At 50.2% G+C, this 17993-nt stretch overlaps 1 protein-coding gene across 1 annotated transcript; it reads right to left on the reverse strand.

Moving 5' to 3' along the window:
• Positions 1-128: 128 nt before the first annotated feature.
• On the reverse strand, positions 129-16488 carry PLCD4 (phospholipase C delta 4). Its single transcript, XM_008690468.2, has 15 exons — positions 16467-16488; positions 16159-16317; positions 14595-14823; positions 13588-13717; positions 12772-13003; positions 9015-9216; positions 7805-7949; positions 7029-7181; positions 4962-5156; positions 3481-3637; positions 3065-3181; positions 2654-2826; positions 1971-2106; positions 1456-1605; positions 129-1374 (listed from the first exon to the last, which is right to left on the reverse strand). Exons 1-15 carry the CDS (start codon positions 16486-16488, stop codon positions 1268-1270), a joined length of 2307 nt encoding a protein of 768 aa, XP_008688690.1. The 3' UTR covers positions 129-1267.
• Between the last annotated feature and the right edge of the window lie 1505 nt (positions 16489-17993).

Genomic DNA, 17993 nt, shown 5'->3' on the forward strand with positions numbered 1-17993 from the left:
GCGTCCCTGACTGAACATGGCCAGGCTGTCCCCTCCACCTGCCCTGTTCTCTGCCTCTCCTCCTTCCATCTCCTTCCATCTTCACCGAGGGATTCCCAGATATTCCCGGGTGTGCCTTCTCTCTGTCCTGGAGCCTGGCTTGGCCCTCGCCCTGCTCCTTACTTCTGAGCCCCTTGGTCGCCCTGTATAGGGAGGATGGCCACCCAGTAAGCCTCTTGCTGGAAGCAGCTTTAATTCGGCCTCCATCCTCAGCCTGGCTCGGCAGTTGCACGAGAATTCAAGCACAAGACAGTGTGAAAGACACAGGACTTGGGGGGTGGGGGGGGGCGGTGAGGACCTCTAATCCAGAATTCTGTGAGTACCTCACAGTGACTGTATGCTTCATCACTGAAACTGGGACACACTGGGAAACTGGAAAAGGGTACTTTTAATACTTATTATTGGGACAATAGACATAAACTGGGACTATTCCAGGCAAACTCTCGGGAGGGTTTGGATCACATAACCCTTTGTCTCCTCCTTTTGCCCTTAGGAGCCATACTTCTGTACGTAGCACTTGGGGGGGGGCTGGAAACTTCTTATTTTGCCACCCATTCTCTGCCCCACCTGTCTCCCCAAATGTCCCCCCAACCTTCATACCTCTTCTTGCTCAGCAACAGACCATACTCAAGCCAAACTGGGTAGAAAAGCTCTATTTATACACAGGGGGCCAGGGGAGAGCGGTCCAGTGGGGACTCAGCTGTGCGGTGTTCTCTTGCGAGTTGTAGTATAGTCCTGGGGTCCAGTGTCCTTCCCCAGCCTTTGCCTGGGGAGCCTTGAGGCTCAATTTCTTCCCCTGGGCTCTGGGTTTTGAGGAAGTTAGGGTGGAGGGGATAATGCCTCTTGGTGTCCCTCTGCTCCAAGCCCCTCTCTGGGTTTCTAGCTGCAGCCAGGCTTTGAGCTGGGGTTGAGGAGAGAGGTTAGTCCTAGATCTGGGTAGGGGATTGAGCCTATGGCAAGAGGAAGGAAGGAAATCCAGTGTAGAGTATGTGAAGGAAGGGGGCAGAAAAGATACCACAGACTTGTAAAAATGAAGAAAGGGAAGAGAGAGAGAGTGAAAAATCAGGTCCTAGATTTGCTCGTTCGGAAGGGTGAGGTAATTTTGTGCTTAGGAATGCACAATCCAAAACTTGCTTTTTACCACCTCTGTCTGCTTTCTGGAGCATCCTTCCAGGTTTTTCTTACCATCTCAAGCCAGTACACCCACCCTTCCCAAGTAGTGCCCACCTTAGGATTCATCCCCCTCCAGCCCTTCCCGGATGCTGATATTCACGAAGATGGAAGCTGGATGGAGGCTGATGCCATCCTTGGAGAGCAGGTGTATGTGGCGGTAGCCTGGAGAGGGGCAGGAGGAGGGCATTAGAAGGGCAGCCAGAGCCCGGGTGGTGTTGGCCAGGGGTTGGAGGACTGGCCCACCTTGCTGCATGCAGGTCCAAGGCACTGTGTACTGCCCGATAAAGTCATTTCGGGATTTCCAGTTGTAATCCTTGACCACAAAACGCAGCAGGGCCAGTTCGGGCACCAGGACCTGGAAGCTCAGCGTCTGCCCCCAGTATGGATTAAAACCTGAGGTGGTGGGGAAGGAGAGAGGGAGTGAAGGAACAGACATCGTTGACCGCTTTAGGCACGTCCTGGGTTGCTTTCCTTGTGTTCTCACAATTTTCACAGCAATCAGCATTTTATAGGTGAGGGGATTGCGGTCCAGAGTGGGAAAGCAATTTGCCCAGGTCACCAGAACTCGTAAGTAAGGGGCCAGGATTCAGATCCAAGATGTCCAAGCCCATATTCTTTGTCCCGATCCACACTGCCTCCCATGGAGGTGGGAGAGGGGGGTGGGGACAGGGACTTTGCAGCTTGGAGGGCAGCGTGGTAGAGAACAGTTCCTCCCACCTACCTACCCCACCCACACACCCAGCACCGCCCAGCCTCACCGTTGTTCTCCACGTAGCTGGTCTCTTGCCGGGCTGTGTCTGGGCGGACACCAAAGATCTCTACTCTCACCAGCGGATCCACAATGGACCTCTCTTTACTCGTGTCCTCTTTGGGGAGTTGCTGACCACTGATCACCTGCAAGCAGGACTCTGGAACCTCACTAGTTCCTGCTCAGCCCAGCCCCGCTCCAGCTCGCTCGTACACCAGGAGGTGGAGGGGGGGCAGGGGGGGGCTAAGGAACTGGCGCTATAGTTTCTGGGTTTGAGTAATATATTCTCTTTTAGTAATCTGCTATCTAAAATGCATCTGAGTAGAAATTGAACAAGGTTTGAAAATAGGTATGTTCAGGAAACCCTTTACAGCCCTGACTCTGCCCCAGGCATTGTTGTCGGCACTTCTAGACTAATGACCGCAACAACCCTGCAGGCTGGAGAGTAGCATTCCTCCCATTTTGCAGGCGAGGAGCCTGAGGTTCAGGAACTGGCCCAGACTTACACAACTCGGGAATGGGCTCGCACCTAGGCAGCTGGCTCCCAAATCCCCGCGGTTCACAGTCAGGCTGTCCTGCCTCTCGTGAGGAACTCTTCACCCACTCCGTTCCTGCCGGGCCCCGCCACCTCTGCCCCCAGCTTCCGTCCTGGCTACCCTAGGTTCTTCCCAGCGGTCTCCCTCTCCCTGGTACCTGGATTAGGAGGGTCTGGGCTTTGAAAGGGCTGATGGGCCGCTCGGGGTGGAAGGAGCTCTGGGCATCACGCAGGAAGTCAGGCTTCAGCACGTAGCCACAGCCACCGTTCTGGCGGAAAAGCCCATCATAGATGTCCATCTCAAGCCCCGCGGTCTGCACATTCATGGCCACTGCGGGCCCCAGGAAAAAGGAAGGCAAGCATACATCTCAGGAGCCCTCTAGCCCCTCTTTCAGGGAACGGAGGAGATGGATTGGGTAGAAGAGCGCCTGCTGGGAACACCCCCCCCCCTTGCATCTTTCTTAGCCTAGCACCCTTCAAGCGTTCCCTGGCCCTCCTGCCACTGGGGCGCGTAACTTCCCCCCTGTTGCTCTTCCAATCCCTCTTCCCTGTCCCTGCTGCCCGCTCACCCATCTGGCAGCCTGCGTTCCAGAGTTCCTGGGGGTTGTAGTTGGATGAATCTGTCCTCAGGCCACTGGGATACACACGGCTTAACTGCCAGGCGTTGTGCTGCACAAACTCATTGCCTGTATAAAGGGTATAGTAGGGAGATGGCGATGGGGTGCATCCCCCCACTTCCCTGGCCTCAGGTACCCCGCCTACCCACTTCACTCGTCCCCAGCATCTCCTGAGGCCAGCTCTCCTCCCCCGAGAGCCTCGAGCCCACTGCTCAGAGCTCCTGTCCCTGTGCCTGCTCTGAGGGCTCGCTTAGCTCCCTCACCCCTCCTTAGCCTCTTTGTCCTCTTTCTTGGGACTCATCTGCCTGCCCAGCAGCCTGACCCTACCCAGCCCAAGTCCCTCCCTGACCCTCCCTTTTGGTCCTGACCAGCCTCCTTGATGAGGCTTCTGGCCTTGCTTTCAGAGAAAGATGACGTCTCATAGAAGCGGTAGTGCTCCTTCGAGTGAGCGAAGCTGTGGAATGAGACAGACTTCAAGTAGACAACCAGGGCAGAGAGGGACGGGCACAAGATGGGTTTGGATCTCTGGAAAAGGAGAAAATAGAGAGGAAGATGGAATTGAACCCCCAGCGATCGGAGAGGGAAGGAGCCAATAGCCAGGATCTGAATTTCCCCACCCGACCTAAGCCTCTGCCCACTGCCTCCCCTTTGCATTCTCCCTCCTGCCTCACCTGCTTGGGAAAGAGAAGGGACTCAGGCTTGGAAATAGGAGCCTGAATCATAACCTCACAACAGATAGGCGGACAAAACAGCGGGCGCATCACAACCTGGGGATGGGGATGGGAATAAAGGCGGTCTACGTACCCTGATGGGATCGGTTTCAGCCTCTGGGCTCAAAGGGTCTGCTCTACTGTTACTTCCCGGGTAACAGGTTTTTAATTATTACTTTTAAGCAGAGAGATGTCCTCCTCCCTGCCTCTCGTCTTTTAAAACAAATTAATAGTATAGTTTGGTCAAAATGTACACGGACCCAGACAGAGATGTCGAGGTAATGCAAATGGCCATCGAAGTCACACCAGAGGGATGTGAGGGTCCCAGAGTAGTATCTTTACATTTTTCTCCTGAATTCCCATTTCCTTCCCGGGACATGGTAGCAGGTTAGACACCACAGCCCCAGAGAGGGCAGGATACGCTAGAAGTTAGTCAGCTAAGTCAAGGAAGTGCACGAGAAGGAGAAAGGCAGACTTCTAACAGAATCTCGGCAGTTCCACCAACGGCACCCCTTCCCCACAGGGAGACGGACCACGTTGGCACAGTCTCAGAGCCTGCACCTTCCCCAACTCCTGCTCCTCCTTTGTAGCTATTTATGGCCCCTTCTCAGACTCACCTTTTCTAAGAAGCTTTCTCTAAGCCCATCTCAGGTGAGGTCACAGCAGTCACTTCAGTAAGCCCTACACCCCCAATACAACAGTGCAGGGTACTCTCTCTCTCTGTCTTACACACACACACGCACACACACACACACACACCAGTGGTTTTCAAACTGGCCTTTAAAGAGACTGAGAAGAAGTACAAAGATGTCTCGGGAGTCAACGGGGGACTCAGGAGAGAGCCACGTGGGTGCTTCGACAAGGATGGCTCCGCGTTTCTCTCTTTTGTATGCAGAGCGCCCATGTAAGATTTCATTCCAAACCGATTCCATGGCCCAAAGAAGTTGGAAAGCCACCGTAATCTCTCTACATATGACAATATATCACGCTGCCATGCACGCATCCTTACCCCTCCTTTACTGGGGCATTTTGCTCCTTGGCCCTCCACCCTGCCTGGCTCTAGTCTCTCCGCACATGAACTCAGCTTATGGTACAGACTGACCAAATGCAGGACCAGAAAGACCCCTCTCCGGGCCCACCTTCTCCTTCTTTTTGTCCTTACTGCGCGGGCTCAACTCCTGGGGCTCAGACTCCAACTGGGCCTCCAGCTCCGAGTCAGCTTCCTGGCCCCCCTCCAGTTCAGACTCTAACTCTTCCTCCTCTTCCTCTTCCTCAAGATCCTCCTCAAGTGTCCTTAACTTCTTTCCCTTCACCAGGATCTTCCTCCGAAGCTCCTGGAGACAGAAATGAAGGGGCTTGTTTACCCGTCTGCTCTGGGACCATCCTGGGGACCATGCAGCTCCCACTGCTCTCACAGCCCCACCTCAAAGGCAGAGGAAATGAGTGGCCAGAAGTTCCCACAGGGGGGCTGCTTGATATGAACAGTAGGGATTCCCTATTGTTAAGCCAACTTGTCCCATCTCTAGCCAACTGGAAAACATTACAAAACAGAAAAATACCTCACATTTGACACACAGATTCTTCCCAGATTCAAGATTTACATGTAAATATAAAGAACATAAGAGTATTAGAAGAAAACAGAGAATCTTTTTGAATAGTCTTAAAGTGGGAAAACCTTTAGAAACAGAGATGAGGGGTGTGTGGGTGGCTCAGCCGGTTAAGGGTCTGACTCTTGGCTTTGGCTCAGATCATGATCTCAGGGTCCTGAGATCAAGCCCTGTGTCAGGTTCTGCATTCGGCAAGGAGTCTGCTTGAGATTCTCTCCCTCTCCCTCTGCCCACCCCCATCTCAAAAAAGAAAAGAAAAGAAAAGAAAAACAGGAGATGAAAACTCAGAAGACATAAAAAGGACTGGCAGATTTGACTACATAAAGCTTAAAATCCTCTATAGGGCAGACAGTGCTATAAGACAAAAGCAAAGCCTGCAGAAACAGAAATTTCCCCGACATCAATGTCTTTAACATTTAGAAACTTGTCATATAGCAATAAATATTATAAAGCCCAATAAAAGTGGGTAAATAATACTAATTAATTCAAAAGAAAATACAGACCTTTCTTTTTTAAAAACTTGACTTTTTTTTTTCCACATTTGCCACTATGAATCCTCTTACTACTGGAGTTATTTGTGGTCTGTCTCTTACGCTGTTGGTCAGAGAGCAATTTGGTATTTTTTTCCAGAGGGCAACTTGACAGTAATAACCAAAATATTAACGTGCAAACTCTTCAACCCAACAATTTACTTCTAGGAATCCATCTCAAAGAAAGAGTAAATGGGAAGCCAACGTGGCTCAGTTGGTTAAACATCTGACTCTTGATTTTGGCTCAGGTCATGATCTCAGAGTTGTGGGATCGAGCCCCGTGTCAGGCTCCCTGATCAGCAGGGAGTCTGTTTGAGATTCTCTCCCTCTGCCCCTACCCACCCACCCCTGCACGCTTGCTCTCTCTCTCTCTCCTTCTTTCTCTCAAATAAATAAGTAAATCTTTAAAAGAAAGAAAGAAAGAATAAAAAGTAAATGGACAATACTGTATGCACAAGTGAAAAATTACCAACAACCTGAATGTTTACCATTTACTGGTTGAATAAATAATGGTTCATAACAGAAAATGAAATACCATAGAGCTATTAAAAGGAAAGAAATTATACATGAAAAGACATCCATGATATATATTGTATATGAGATATAAAAGGGATATATATATATGTGTGTATATATATACACACACATATGTTGATATATATATATACGTATACACACACACACACACACACACACACACGTTTATATAAGCATTTACAAAAATCTCTTGAGACCCATTATGGGAGAGGTTGAGATTAGGGTGGAGGGATTTCCCTTTCTCTATATTGTCCGTACGGTCTACAACAATTATGAACTATCAGGAAAAAAATCAAGATACTTCCATTGAAAAAAGAAATAAGAAATAAATAATTGACTTAAAATTTAGAAAACTATAAACAAGTCTGCATTCTATTGGATTTTTTAAAAATTAAAGTTGTCTCCAAGGATATTAAAGAGCAAGATGGGGCATCTCAGGGTGAGGAGAAGGGACCAGGTGGGGCATGAAAGAAGGAGCCAGTGGGGGGTTGGAAGCCACAGCAGAGCCTGGGCTGGGGAACAGGGTGCCTACCTCAGGTGAGGGCAGCTGAGTGGGCAGCAGCCCATCCAAGGTAGTGCTCAGCAGCTGCTCCCCCAAGATCTCGGTCAGATGGTTCGCGATAACCTGCTGCTGCTCCCAGCTGCAGTGGTTCTCCAGGGACAGGATGACCGGGTAGTCTGATGTCTGATGGGGAAGGGAGGGAACACCAGAGCCAGAGGTCTAAAGCGCGTGACCTCCTTGCTTCTCCAGACCTTCCCTGGTGACTCACTCAGCTGAGTACCTTGATGGCTAAACCCCTCTGACCCTATTCTGGGCATCGAGGAGGTCTCGCTGGGTCCGGGGCCCACCTCACATCTAAAAGTCATGGTTGGATCCCAAATCTCAGACCTATACCAGGTGTGACCCAGGTCCCTCTGGGACCTTTGAGTTTTTAGGCTCAGAGTGGGAAGGCTAAACCATTCCCCTGATTATGTGTTCGTGTTGCACTCTCATCTCCAGACTCCTATTGTCCCCAGGCCCACCCACCACTTTCTCTGTTTCCTTATCCACCCTCTCCAAGATGGGTGACAGTTGTTAGAAGTAACAGTCACTGATCTCTAGCAATTACCTCTAGGACTACTAATTACGAGGGACACATCCAAACCCTTATTCATAATCCCTTAATATTTGCCTGATGCTTCACGGTTAAAATCTCTTGTACATCTCTGCCATTTGATATAATCCACCTCCCTTCCCCAGATGCAGAGCCAGCCCATCTTCCCTCAGATCACCTTCCCTCACCGGTACACCCATCCCGGGAATCCTACCTGGAAGGCGTACTGGGCTACAGTGGCCACGACATCTTTGAATGGGATGCGGGAGGTCAGGGTGTGTCCATGGTAAACAATAGGTTCCCCGCTAGGTCCATCCCATATATCCACCTCCACGCAGCGGCACCCCCTCTTCAGGGCCCTGCAAGAATCCCAAACCCCCAGGGACAGAGAGGTTAAGGTCTTACCTTCCATCTAGGAACTCTCTCCCCACTCCGGAGAGAACAGTGCTCACTGGCACTTAGTTGTCAAGACCCCTTCAAGCTACATCTCTGTGGACCCTTCTCTGTCCACAGGGACATTGCTACGGCTCACACCACCTCCCCAACTCACAATCTTCCCTCAGCAAGTCATCACATACTGCCTCGTGACGCTTCTGGTCTTCTGGTTGTATAGCATTCTGCAACAGCTGAATAGTCAAACTCTCAGTAATTTTGTTTGTTTTTAAAGTAAGCTCTATGGTCAATGTGGGGCTTGAACTCGTGACCCTGAGATCAAGAGTTGCGTGCTCTACCAACCGAGCCAGCCAAGTGCCTCTCAAACTCTCAGGAAATTTATACATTATTTTCCCTACTAGACTTTCTAGGGCAGAAACAATATGTTCCACTCATCTTTTATGCCCTGAAGCTCCTAGTTCAGTTGCTGCCACTACAAAGATATCTAGAGTCTTCGATCCAATCCATAATTAATCACAATAGCAGGTATCACTTATTAGCTATTAACACATGGATTATCTCATTTAATCCTCACAACAACTCAGACAGAATAGGTATTTTTATCATCCCTATTTCATAGATGGGGATACTGAGGCACAGAGAGGTTAAATACTTAGAACCAGAGTACCAAGTGACAGAAGTAGGATCTGACCTCACATGGTCTGACTCCAGAACCTATGTTTCTAACTTCTATGCTCTGCTGCCTTCCATGTAACATTTAGTTTATTTATTTGTTCAAAATAAATCTGTCAGGACCTCTGAGTTCCAAGAGAGTTTCATAGCCTATGAAAGAGAGAGAAGCTCCATTTACCCATAGAGTTTCAATACTACTCTCCTGTCAGTCTTCAACATCTCCTCCAAGTCTCTCAGGTATGCAGGGATCCTCAGCCCCACGGCCCCCCACAACATCTTTTCAATCCCTGTTATCCACTGATAGCCCAGATGGCCCCTTCTCATGAGCTGGAGCACTTCCCCCTTCCTTCCCACGGCACCGTATATATCCCTCGACGCTGCTCTGGCCACAAAGCTGGTCCCCCACGAGGTAGGTGTTGTGAGAGGAGTTGATGTAGTAGTGGTTCAGGGGTTGAGTCATATCCTGGTAGATGGGGAGGCAGGTTGGGTTGAAGATATCTCCGTCCTTTGAGCAGAGGTAGCTGAGGAAGCCGTCCATGCTCAGCACGTGTCGCAGTTTGCCTGGTGTGGAGTAGGGGAAGGCTAGAGTGAGAAGCTCTGAGCGAGGGCATCCCAGCGCACCTCTAGCCCATCCTTCACCTCGCCGCTCTCCAGGGTCCTGCCTTTCAGATGGTGCCCATTCTCAGCCTCCAGATGCTGAACATGCCCCACCCACTGTCCGTCACTGCAGTCATCCCCACCCTCAGAGAGAGTTAAAGCTATGAGAAGAACCATTAAGATCATTCTAGCTCAGTGGTATCCAATAGAACTTTCTGCAATGATGGAAATGTTCTGCTCTGTGCAGTCCAATGTGGCAGCCTCTAGACACCTACAGCTACCAAGCCCTTGAGATGAGGCTGTGTGCCTGAAGAACTGAATTTAAAATTTTGATTTTAATTAATTAATTAATTTTAAGTCTTAATTTATTTATTCATTTAAGTAATCTCTACACCCAAAGTGGGGCTCAGACTCATGACCCCGAGATCAAGAGTCACATCTTTTCCAAACTGAGCCAGCCAGGCACCCCAATTTTAGTTAATTTACATTTATTTTGTTATTTTTAAGATATTCTTTTTTTAGATAGAGCATGCACACGTGTGCTCGTGCCGAAGAGCGGGGCGGGAGGAGCAGAGGGAGAGGGAGGGAGAGAATCCCAAGCAGACTCTGCTGAGCACAGCCTATTGCTACCGATCCTTGTCCCTGAGATCATGACCTGAGCCAAAATCAAGAGTCAGAGGCTTCACTGACAGTCACCCAAGCACCCTGTTCATTTAAATTTAAATAGTCACACAGAGGGTCGCCTGGGTGGCTCAGTCAATTGAGCATCCACTCTTGGTTTCAGCTCGGGTCATGATCTTGGGGTTGTTGGATCGAGCCCCATATCGGGCTCTGTGCTCTGCACTCAGTGTGGAGTCTGCTTGTCCCTCTCCCGCCCCCTCTGCTCTTCTTCTGCTCATGTGAGCGCCCACACTCAATCTCTCTCTCTCTCTCTCTCTCAAATAAATAAATAAATAAATAAATAAATAAATAAATAAAAATCTTTAAAAAAGAGTCACACAGAGCTCATGGTTACCATAAGGGACAGCACAGTATTCAGTGTAAAGGGTTAATTTAATATGGAGAAACTGAGGCCCAGAGAAAAACAAAGTCAAAGAGTTTTTAGCGACACAACCAAGGTACCTGTGTTTTATTCCCTGGGCTGTGTAGCTGCTGCCAGCTATGACCTGAGGGTTTCTTCCTTTCATCAGTTCCCATACGGTGTTTTGAAGATTGTTCGTCCAATATACCCCTGGATTACAATATCCCCTCTCTTCTAGGGCAGAGCCCTGTCACTCCCTCCATAGGCCTCACCCATGTCCGCACGGGCTTCATACAATACCAACAACAACGACTAATATTGAACACTTGCTCTGTGCCCGGGACATCCCATGCAGCATCTCTCTTACTGCTCTCACCAATGTGGCGAGGTAGATATGGTATAATCTGCCCTGAGAGCTTAGGTAACATAACTAGTAAGGGAAGGAGCTGGGATTTGAACCCCGAGCAGGCAGGTGTCTGAGCCACGCCCATCGCCCTGGGCTTCGCAGTCTCATTGAAGGGCACATGCTGCAGGGGGGCTCCCTTGGGAGTGGAACAACTTGACTCCAATGCCTAGCTTCGTTGCGCCAGCTTTGACAAGGCCTCCAGATGGTGGAGAGTAGCAGGAAGTCAGGCAGGAAGTTTTATTCCTAACAGCAAGGACTTAAATTGCGAGAGTAAATCCACAGTTGCCAGATAATTTTCATGTGTGTCATTTCATTTGATCACGCATTATTTTACAAATGAGAAAATCGAGGCTCCGCTAGATCAAGCAGCTTGCCCAGGGTAACTGAGTTAGTAAGTAGCAGAGTGGGGCCTTGAGCTCAGGTCTCCTGGGGAGACTGCCCTCTGCAGCCAGAGTCTAGTATTGGACAGTTGAGTGCAGGGGAGGGAATGCCACCCAAAGGGGCAGGGGGTAGAATAAATGTAACCGATGTCGACATCCTATTTCTTAATGCTCGTGCATTCTTCTTCTATTTATTTTTCTGAAATGATTTGCTTTACAGCCCCCTTTCTTCTCTGAGCATGGACAAGAATCTGGAATCAGGGATTCCAAGCGTTTCTGTTTGAGTCTAAGCTCCATGAGGGCAGCATTCTTGTCGGACCTTCTGCTCTATCTCTGGGGCTGAGAATAGGTCCTGGCCCATTACAGGGGCTCAATAAGCCTGAGCTGAAGTAGTGAGCGAATGAATGAAAGGAGTGGGAGCTGAGACCTAGGAAACAAGGGTCACTTGTCCAGCTCTCATTCATCTCATCTCGCTCTCTTTTTTAAAGATTTTATTTATTAATTTGAGAGAGAGTGTGCAACCAAGTGCACAAGTGCAAGAGCAGGGGGAGGAACAGAGGGATAGGAGCGGAGGGAGAGGGAGAAGCAGGCTCCCTGCTGATTAGGGAGCCTGATGTGGGGCTCCATCCAGGACCCTGAGATCATGACCTGAGCTGAAGGCGGACGCTTAACCGACTGAGCCCCCCAGGCGCCCCTCATCCATCACATCTCTATTCCTCATGCTCAACCAAGGTATTAGGTAAGGGTCAGGAGACCTGAGTTTGAATTCCAATTCCTCCTCTCAACAGCTGTTGGCTTTGAGCAAGTCATTTGATCTTTCTAAATCCGAATTTTCCTCTTTGGCACAGCTGACTTAATAATAGAAGCCACTTCATCGGGTTGGGTGGTTGGAAGGATGAGAAGAGAAAAGGCATGTAGAGATGTTAGCACATTAATGCGATACTTAGCAGAGGCTGAATAAGGATTATGCTTTTGATTTACAAGATTGTAGTGAGGGCTAGAGGAAGTAAGTGATGTGAAAGTATCTTGTAAATCATTTATTATTAATGTAAATTCCTCGTGTTCTGAAGGGGGAATGGAGGGCAGGGCGATGTCTACTGAAGGGGCAAGGAGAAAGGGCTGAAGACAGAGAGGGCATATTTGAGCTGTGCTTACTGAAAGCCAGGTGACTGGCCTCCTCCTCATTCCACTCAGGCAGGGACTGACTAGCTTCCTGGCCCAGGGGCTTAGCCACTCAAGAACCACTTGGAGAATTTGGAGAAAGCCCAGGAAAGGGCAGAGAGCCAGCATTTAAAGAGACAGCAAACAGGAACCATGAAGGGAGCTGGAAGAAAAGGAATGAGGCACTCAAGGAGAAGAAGCCAAAGGGAGAGGACCAAGGATCTTCCTTTTCCACTGGGGACAAATGTTGATATCAGGACGAACTTATTCCGAAAGAGAAGCACGAGCATAGTGGATGAAAGGGGACTGATGGAATGTTCTTCCTCCTGAGAGATACAGCATTAAGGAGGAGACTCTTGTCTCATCAGGGCAGGAAACTGCTGTTCTCCTTCCCAGGGAGTGGTTGAATGAAATGACGATGATGGCACAGGGGCTGGGGTAGGGGTGGGCTCAGCCTTCCCTGACTTAGGCAGAAGATGGCTTGTCTCTGGACCTTTCTACGATTCCCCTCCTCGCCCATGTCCAGTGCCTCTCCACCCTAGCCCCCTTACCGCTATCTGAGGGCTCATAGCGGTCGATGAGTTCCAGAGCGAGGTCAGAAGCTCGCTCTCCTTCTTTCTGCTCCTCTCGGAGGAAATCCACGAATTCCAGCAGGGTCAGCTTCTGCCCATCCGCTGAAAAGTTTTCGAACACCTCGTGCACCTCAGTACGCTTAGTCAGCGCCTTATAGAATTGTACAAACTCTTCTCCCTCCAGAGTCCCAGACTCGGACGTGTCTGCTGTCTGCACGTGAGGGTTGAGAGGATGGTGGAAAAATCCTTTTAAGAGCACATTGTATGGCTTTGACCTGTCCTGTAAGGGCAATCTTGCTGACAGGTGGATACAAACATGCTTCCACAAAATTCTCCCAGAACTCCTGACACGTAGTGTTTATAGAAGCTGCTTCGGTAAGTAAAAAGCAAAATGGCAGCCATACCATTTGCTACTAGAGAAACATTTCAATTAGAAAGGGTTAAATGCCCCCAGCAAGCGCTTAAAAGGTCAAAAGATCCCTCCTCTATTGTATTCACATTCCAGTTGGACTTTTCCATTGTTATGGGGCACCTGGGAAGTTCTGGCCCTGGACAGAGAGGTCCCTGAGATCTGACACAGTCATGTATGGCTGTTTACCTTTCATAAGACTATGAATCGTCTTTTGAAGACTGAAGGGTAAGAACCATGCGCTACACTTTCCATTGAGCCTGGCCTCGTGATAGGGCATATAGGAGAGATTCAGCAGAAAGTGATGCTGGATAGGGTCAAGTACACTGGCCACGTAAGAACATGGCCTTGGCTGGCTTCTGAAAATTCTTCCCCAAAACACTCACTTGGAAAAGCTGGAAGGCATATTCTTGGTCCATTTCCACATTCATCAGGTGCAGTAACCGCTGGACTTCGTGGAAACTCATCCGACCATCCTGGTTCCTGTCTCCACGCTGGAACCAGTCACTCAGCCACCCAGGTGTGAGTCAAGGCAAAAGCACCGTGTGTGTTTGTGTGTGCAGATGTGTGCATGCTCATCCACTGACATCGTCTCCCCTAGCTTTGCTACCAGGCTCTCCTCCATGCCAATGCATTTTCCATATTAGCTTCCAGAATAATCTCCCCTGAGCACCAATCTGTCTTGTCCCTGCATAGCTCAGGTGCCTGCAGGGTCCTCCCTGTTGCCTGCAGAAAGGAGCCTAAATTTTTTAACGTAGATTGAAGGTCTTGACCCCCGTGACTGGGCCCCCACGCAGCCTTCTCAACACACCTCTGTCCTCCCCGTACTTTAGCCAGACTCTCCCTCCTGCTCTTCCACATCCTGTCTCTGAGCCTTTTCTCATGCTGTTCCCCCTCAGGCAAGAGAGCCTTCCCCGCTCCTTTCTTTATGTTCAAGTTCTACTCCTTAGCTTAATAGATGGTGAATGAATGAATGAACAAACGAACGAATGAACGAATGACCTGGCATGGAAGGTGAATACAATCTAGGAAACCTGAATGAGTCAACACCATGCAGGCTGCTTCCCAGTCCCGCGGTAGTTAATGCCACCGGGATCTTCTGTTCAGCTCTCAAGATCAGCACCTTGTTTGGTCCTTTGCCTCTCACCATCCCTCCCACCATCCTGAAGGGCCTGATTTCTGCCCACCCTCTGTCCGGTTATGTCTTAGCCATCCCAAGCCTCCATTACCCCTTCAATATCCTTGGCCTCACAGTGGCCCGAGCTGCCCTTGCCCACCCCACCTGGACTCTTAGTCCTCCCTCAAGCTGCACGCCCCCACCTGTCTCTAGCCCTGCGACATCTGGCTCCTTCAGTGACCCCTGGCCCCCACTGTGACTCCATCCCGCTGATACTGGTCCAGCCGTTCCTGTTGGTCCATGCCGGTGACAAAGTCCACCAAATGCTGGAGCCCCTGCATCCATATCTTGGCCTCCTCGACACTGTTGGCCACCAGGTCCAGGTTGGAGCGGCGGCCGTGGAAGACGATGGTGAAGCCCTGCTCCAGGGGGAACTCCTCTGCCAGGCTGCGCAGCAGCTCAGACTCGTGGCCCTCACGCACTCTCTCCACATCTGAGATCGAGACTGCCAGAGAGGAAACAGGTGGGGCCGGAGGAAGAGAGTCGGCCGAATTGCAGGGGCAGAGGGTCGGGGCCCCTTTGTGAAGCCATAGGGTGGAGGAACCCCAACCTCCACAGGATGAGACCCCTGAAGTCTTGGTACAGGGAGACGCAGACCCCTGGGATTCAGGATTCCCCATGAGTCACTGCCATGTTCAGAGGCAGTTTGGCAAGGGGCCTGTGCTGGGGGTGGCAAGACCTGGCTTCAGGCCACCGGCTGGCACTGTGACACAGACCAAACTGACTTAATCCCTCGGTACTCTCATCTGAAATAAGGGACGGTCCCTTCTATGGCCAGTCCACATGTGACCACTGGTGGGGCTGACAGATGGAAACACACTTAAAAAGATAGAAGCAGTTACACCCAAGCATGATATGTCCAAGTCCAATTCCCCCATTCCAGGTTTGAGGGCCAGGAAAGAGCCAGAGAAATTCGTCTACTCCCTTTCCTCAGCTGGGGGTGCTGTGGATCGTGAGCTCTGATTATGTCTCTAAAGCAGGCTCTCTCAGACGTGTCCTGTGATCGGATTTTTAGAGGGTCATAAAGCGTCTGGCCAACAGGACGTATTGTTGTGCTGCATTTAGGATATTTAAAAATATTCATCATAACGGCTAGTCTAGGAAACGCATCCTGGTGTCAGGTGCCACGGTAGCTGCCTTGTACGTTCACTTCCTGAGTCCCTGTCACCTTCTAGGCAGGTGCTGTGCAATCCCCATTTTGCAGATGAGGAAACTGAAGCTTAATGTAACTAAGTTGTCCAAAGCCACTCAGCTTGAAAGTGGCGGAGCCAGGGCTTTGATCCAAGCAGTCTGATGCCTGAGATCATGCTCTCACCATAATAATAATAAAATATAACCTAGGATTTATTGAGCCTTATTATGCGCCAGGGCCCTCCTAAGCCTTTTACGGGCAGTAACTGATGGAATCCTCAAAAATAGCCGTAAGAGGCGAGTGCTGTTAAAATTTCCACTTTACAGGGGCACCTGGGTGGCCCAGCGGTTAAGCGTCTGCCTTCGGCTCAGGGCGTGATCCCGGCATTATGGGATCGAGCCCCCACATCAGGCTCCTCCGCTATGAGCCTGCTTTTCTTCTCCCGCTGCCCCTGCTTGTGTTCCCTCTCTCGCTGGCTGTCTCTCCCTCTGTCAAATAAATAAATAAAATCTTTAAAAAAAAATTTCCACTTTACAGGCTCGGAGGTAGATGCAAGAGGGACAGGGCAAGGCCCCGCTTTCAAGCTGCTGGGCTTTTCAGAGTCCGATCCCCCCACCGCGCCCACGCCTAGCTATCCACGTGACTCACAGGTGGGCTTGGCAGTGCCGCCTGCCTGCCGGGCGTGCCAGACTGTCATGCCGTCATCCTGAAGTCTGAAGTATCTTTGCTTCTTCCAGCTTCTGGACCTCACCTTGCGCAACAGCATGCCCTTCTGCATCATCAGCAAGTCCTGATTGATGGGCAGCCCTGGGCCGGAAGAAGAAGGGGCTGGCTGGGTAGCCGGCGGGAAGGGAGGAGGGCCCAGGAGGAGCTCTTGAACAGAGGTCCAGACTCCTCCCCTCCTCCCCATCCCTGGGCTGTCTCCCCAAGCCCTCCTCTCCTGCTGGGGTACTCACGGCCTTGCATCAGAGACGCCATCACCCGCCGCTCCACCAGCTGGTGCCAGAGTCACCTGGAGGAGCAAGAAGGAGCAAGAGGCTCTGGGTTAATGCTGGTGATCTTAGAATAACAGACCAAAGGAGGAAGAGAAGGAAACCCGTGCTTCCTGACGGCCCACGATGTGCCAGGGGCTTCATCTACATAATCTTTAGCCCTTTTTTTTACTTCTAGTGTAAGTCTGATGACTTTGAAGCTTAGAGAGGGTAAGAAACTTGCATCAAATCACATAGGGATTCAGAATTTAAAGCCCAATATGTCTGATTCCAAAGTGTCTGCCGTTTCCCACAGCCCCTGCCAGAGAGGATGACACCGAGGCCTTCTGCCCAACACCCCACAGTCCGCTGGGTAGCCGGGGTCACACCCTCAGCTCCTCTTTATTAGGGACCACCATCTTGCTGGCTGCCCCCTTTCCGGACCTGGAATCTCTCTATAGCCTAAGCTTCTCTTCTCCAGGCAGAATCACCCCAGCCACTATATCTTGGGGACCCTCTCCATGCTCCCATGCAGACCCCCCAGCTCCCGAGGGGCCCAGGCAGAGTGCTGCTTTTGCCTCTCCGGTGACACTTAGTGCCATCCTTGCTACATAAGCCACCTTCTTCTGCCTTCCCATGGGAAAGCACATTTTATACGCCTTGTCATAACACTTATCGTCAACAGCTTAATGGACCAAGTTACGTGGTCTTAGAAATGCATTTTCAAGTCTTCTTTGCCTCCCGATAAAGGGAACCCTCTTTAAGATATACGCTAATTTGGGTCCTGGTTAAGTTGTCCTAGTAGGTGACAACAAACTTCCCTTGAAGAGAACCAGAAAAGGGGCGCCTGGGTGGCTCAGTCTGTGAAGCGTCTGTCTTCGGCTCAGGTCATGATCCCAGGGTCCTGGGACTGAGCTCTGCATCGGGCTCCCTGCTCAGTGGGGGGCATGCTTCTCCCTCTGCCTCTGCCCCTCCCCCTGCTTGCGCTCCCTCTCTCTCATAAATAAACAAATATCTTAAAAAAAAAAAGGAGCCAGAAAACTTGATATGCAGGCATATTGATTCTAGCTCTGCCCCTCTAAGAAATTCTCAACTCTTGACCAAATCATTCTGTAACAGGCAAAGCGCACGAGAAACATAAAGCTCTATGCTTTGTGTAAGCAAAGGAACTGCCCTCGAATAGAAATGCTATGTTTTTTAATTGATAAGTTCACATTTTCGACCATAGTGAGCACTGAAAAGACTCTAAAGCAAATATTCAGTTCATGCTCTGTTAGCGCGTAGCGTGGCTCAACTCACTAGTCCCATAAATGAACAGCAGAAGTCCAGAAACGTGAGGCGGTTTGTCTGAGATCCCGCAGCATCTCAGCGCCCTCTCTCTCTTTAGCTGGAAGAGCCTGTCAAGTCACCCAGGGGTGACCAAATCTTTAGGAAAAATGCAGAGGTCACTAAAAATATAGCTCCCCTGACTAGAGGACCTAGGGAAGGCTTTCTAAAGGAGTAACAACATGC

This window comes from Ursus maritimus, unplaced genomic scaffold (genome assembly GCF_017311325.1).
Source record: "Ursus maritimus isolate PB19 unplaced genomic scaffold, ASM1731132v1 scaffold_1, whole genome shotgun sequence".
NCBI classification, from domain to species: Eukaryota; Metazoa; Chordata; class Mammalia; order Carnivora; family Ursidae; genus Ursus; species Ursus maritimus.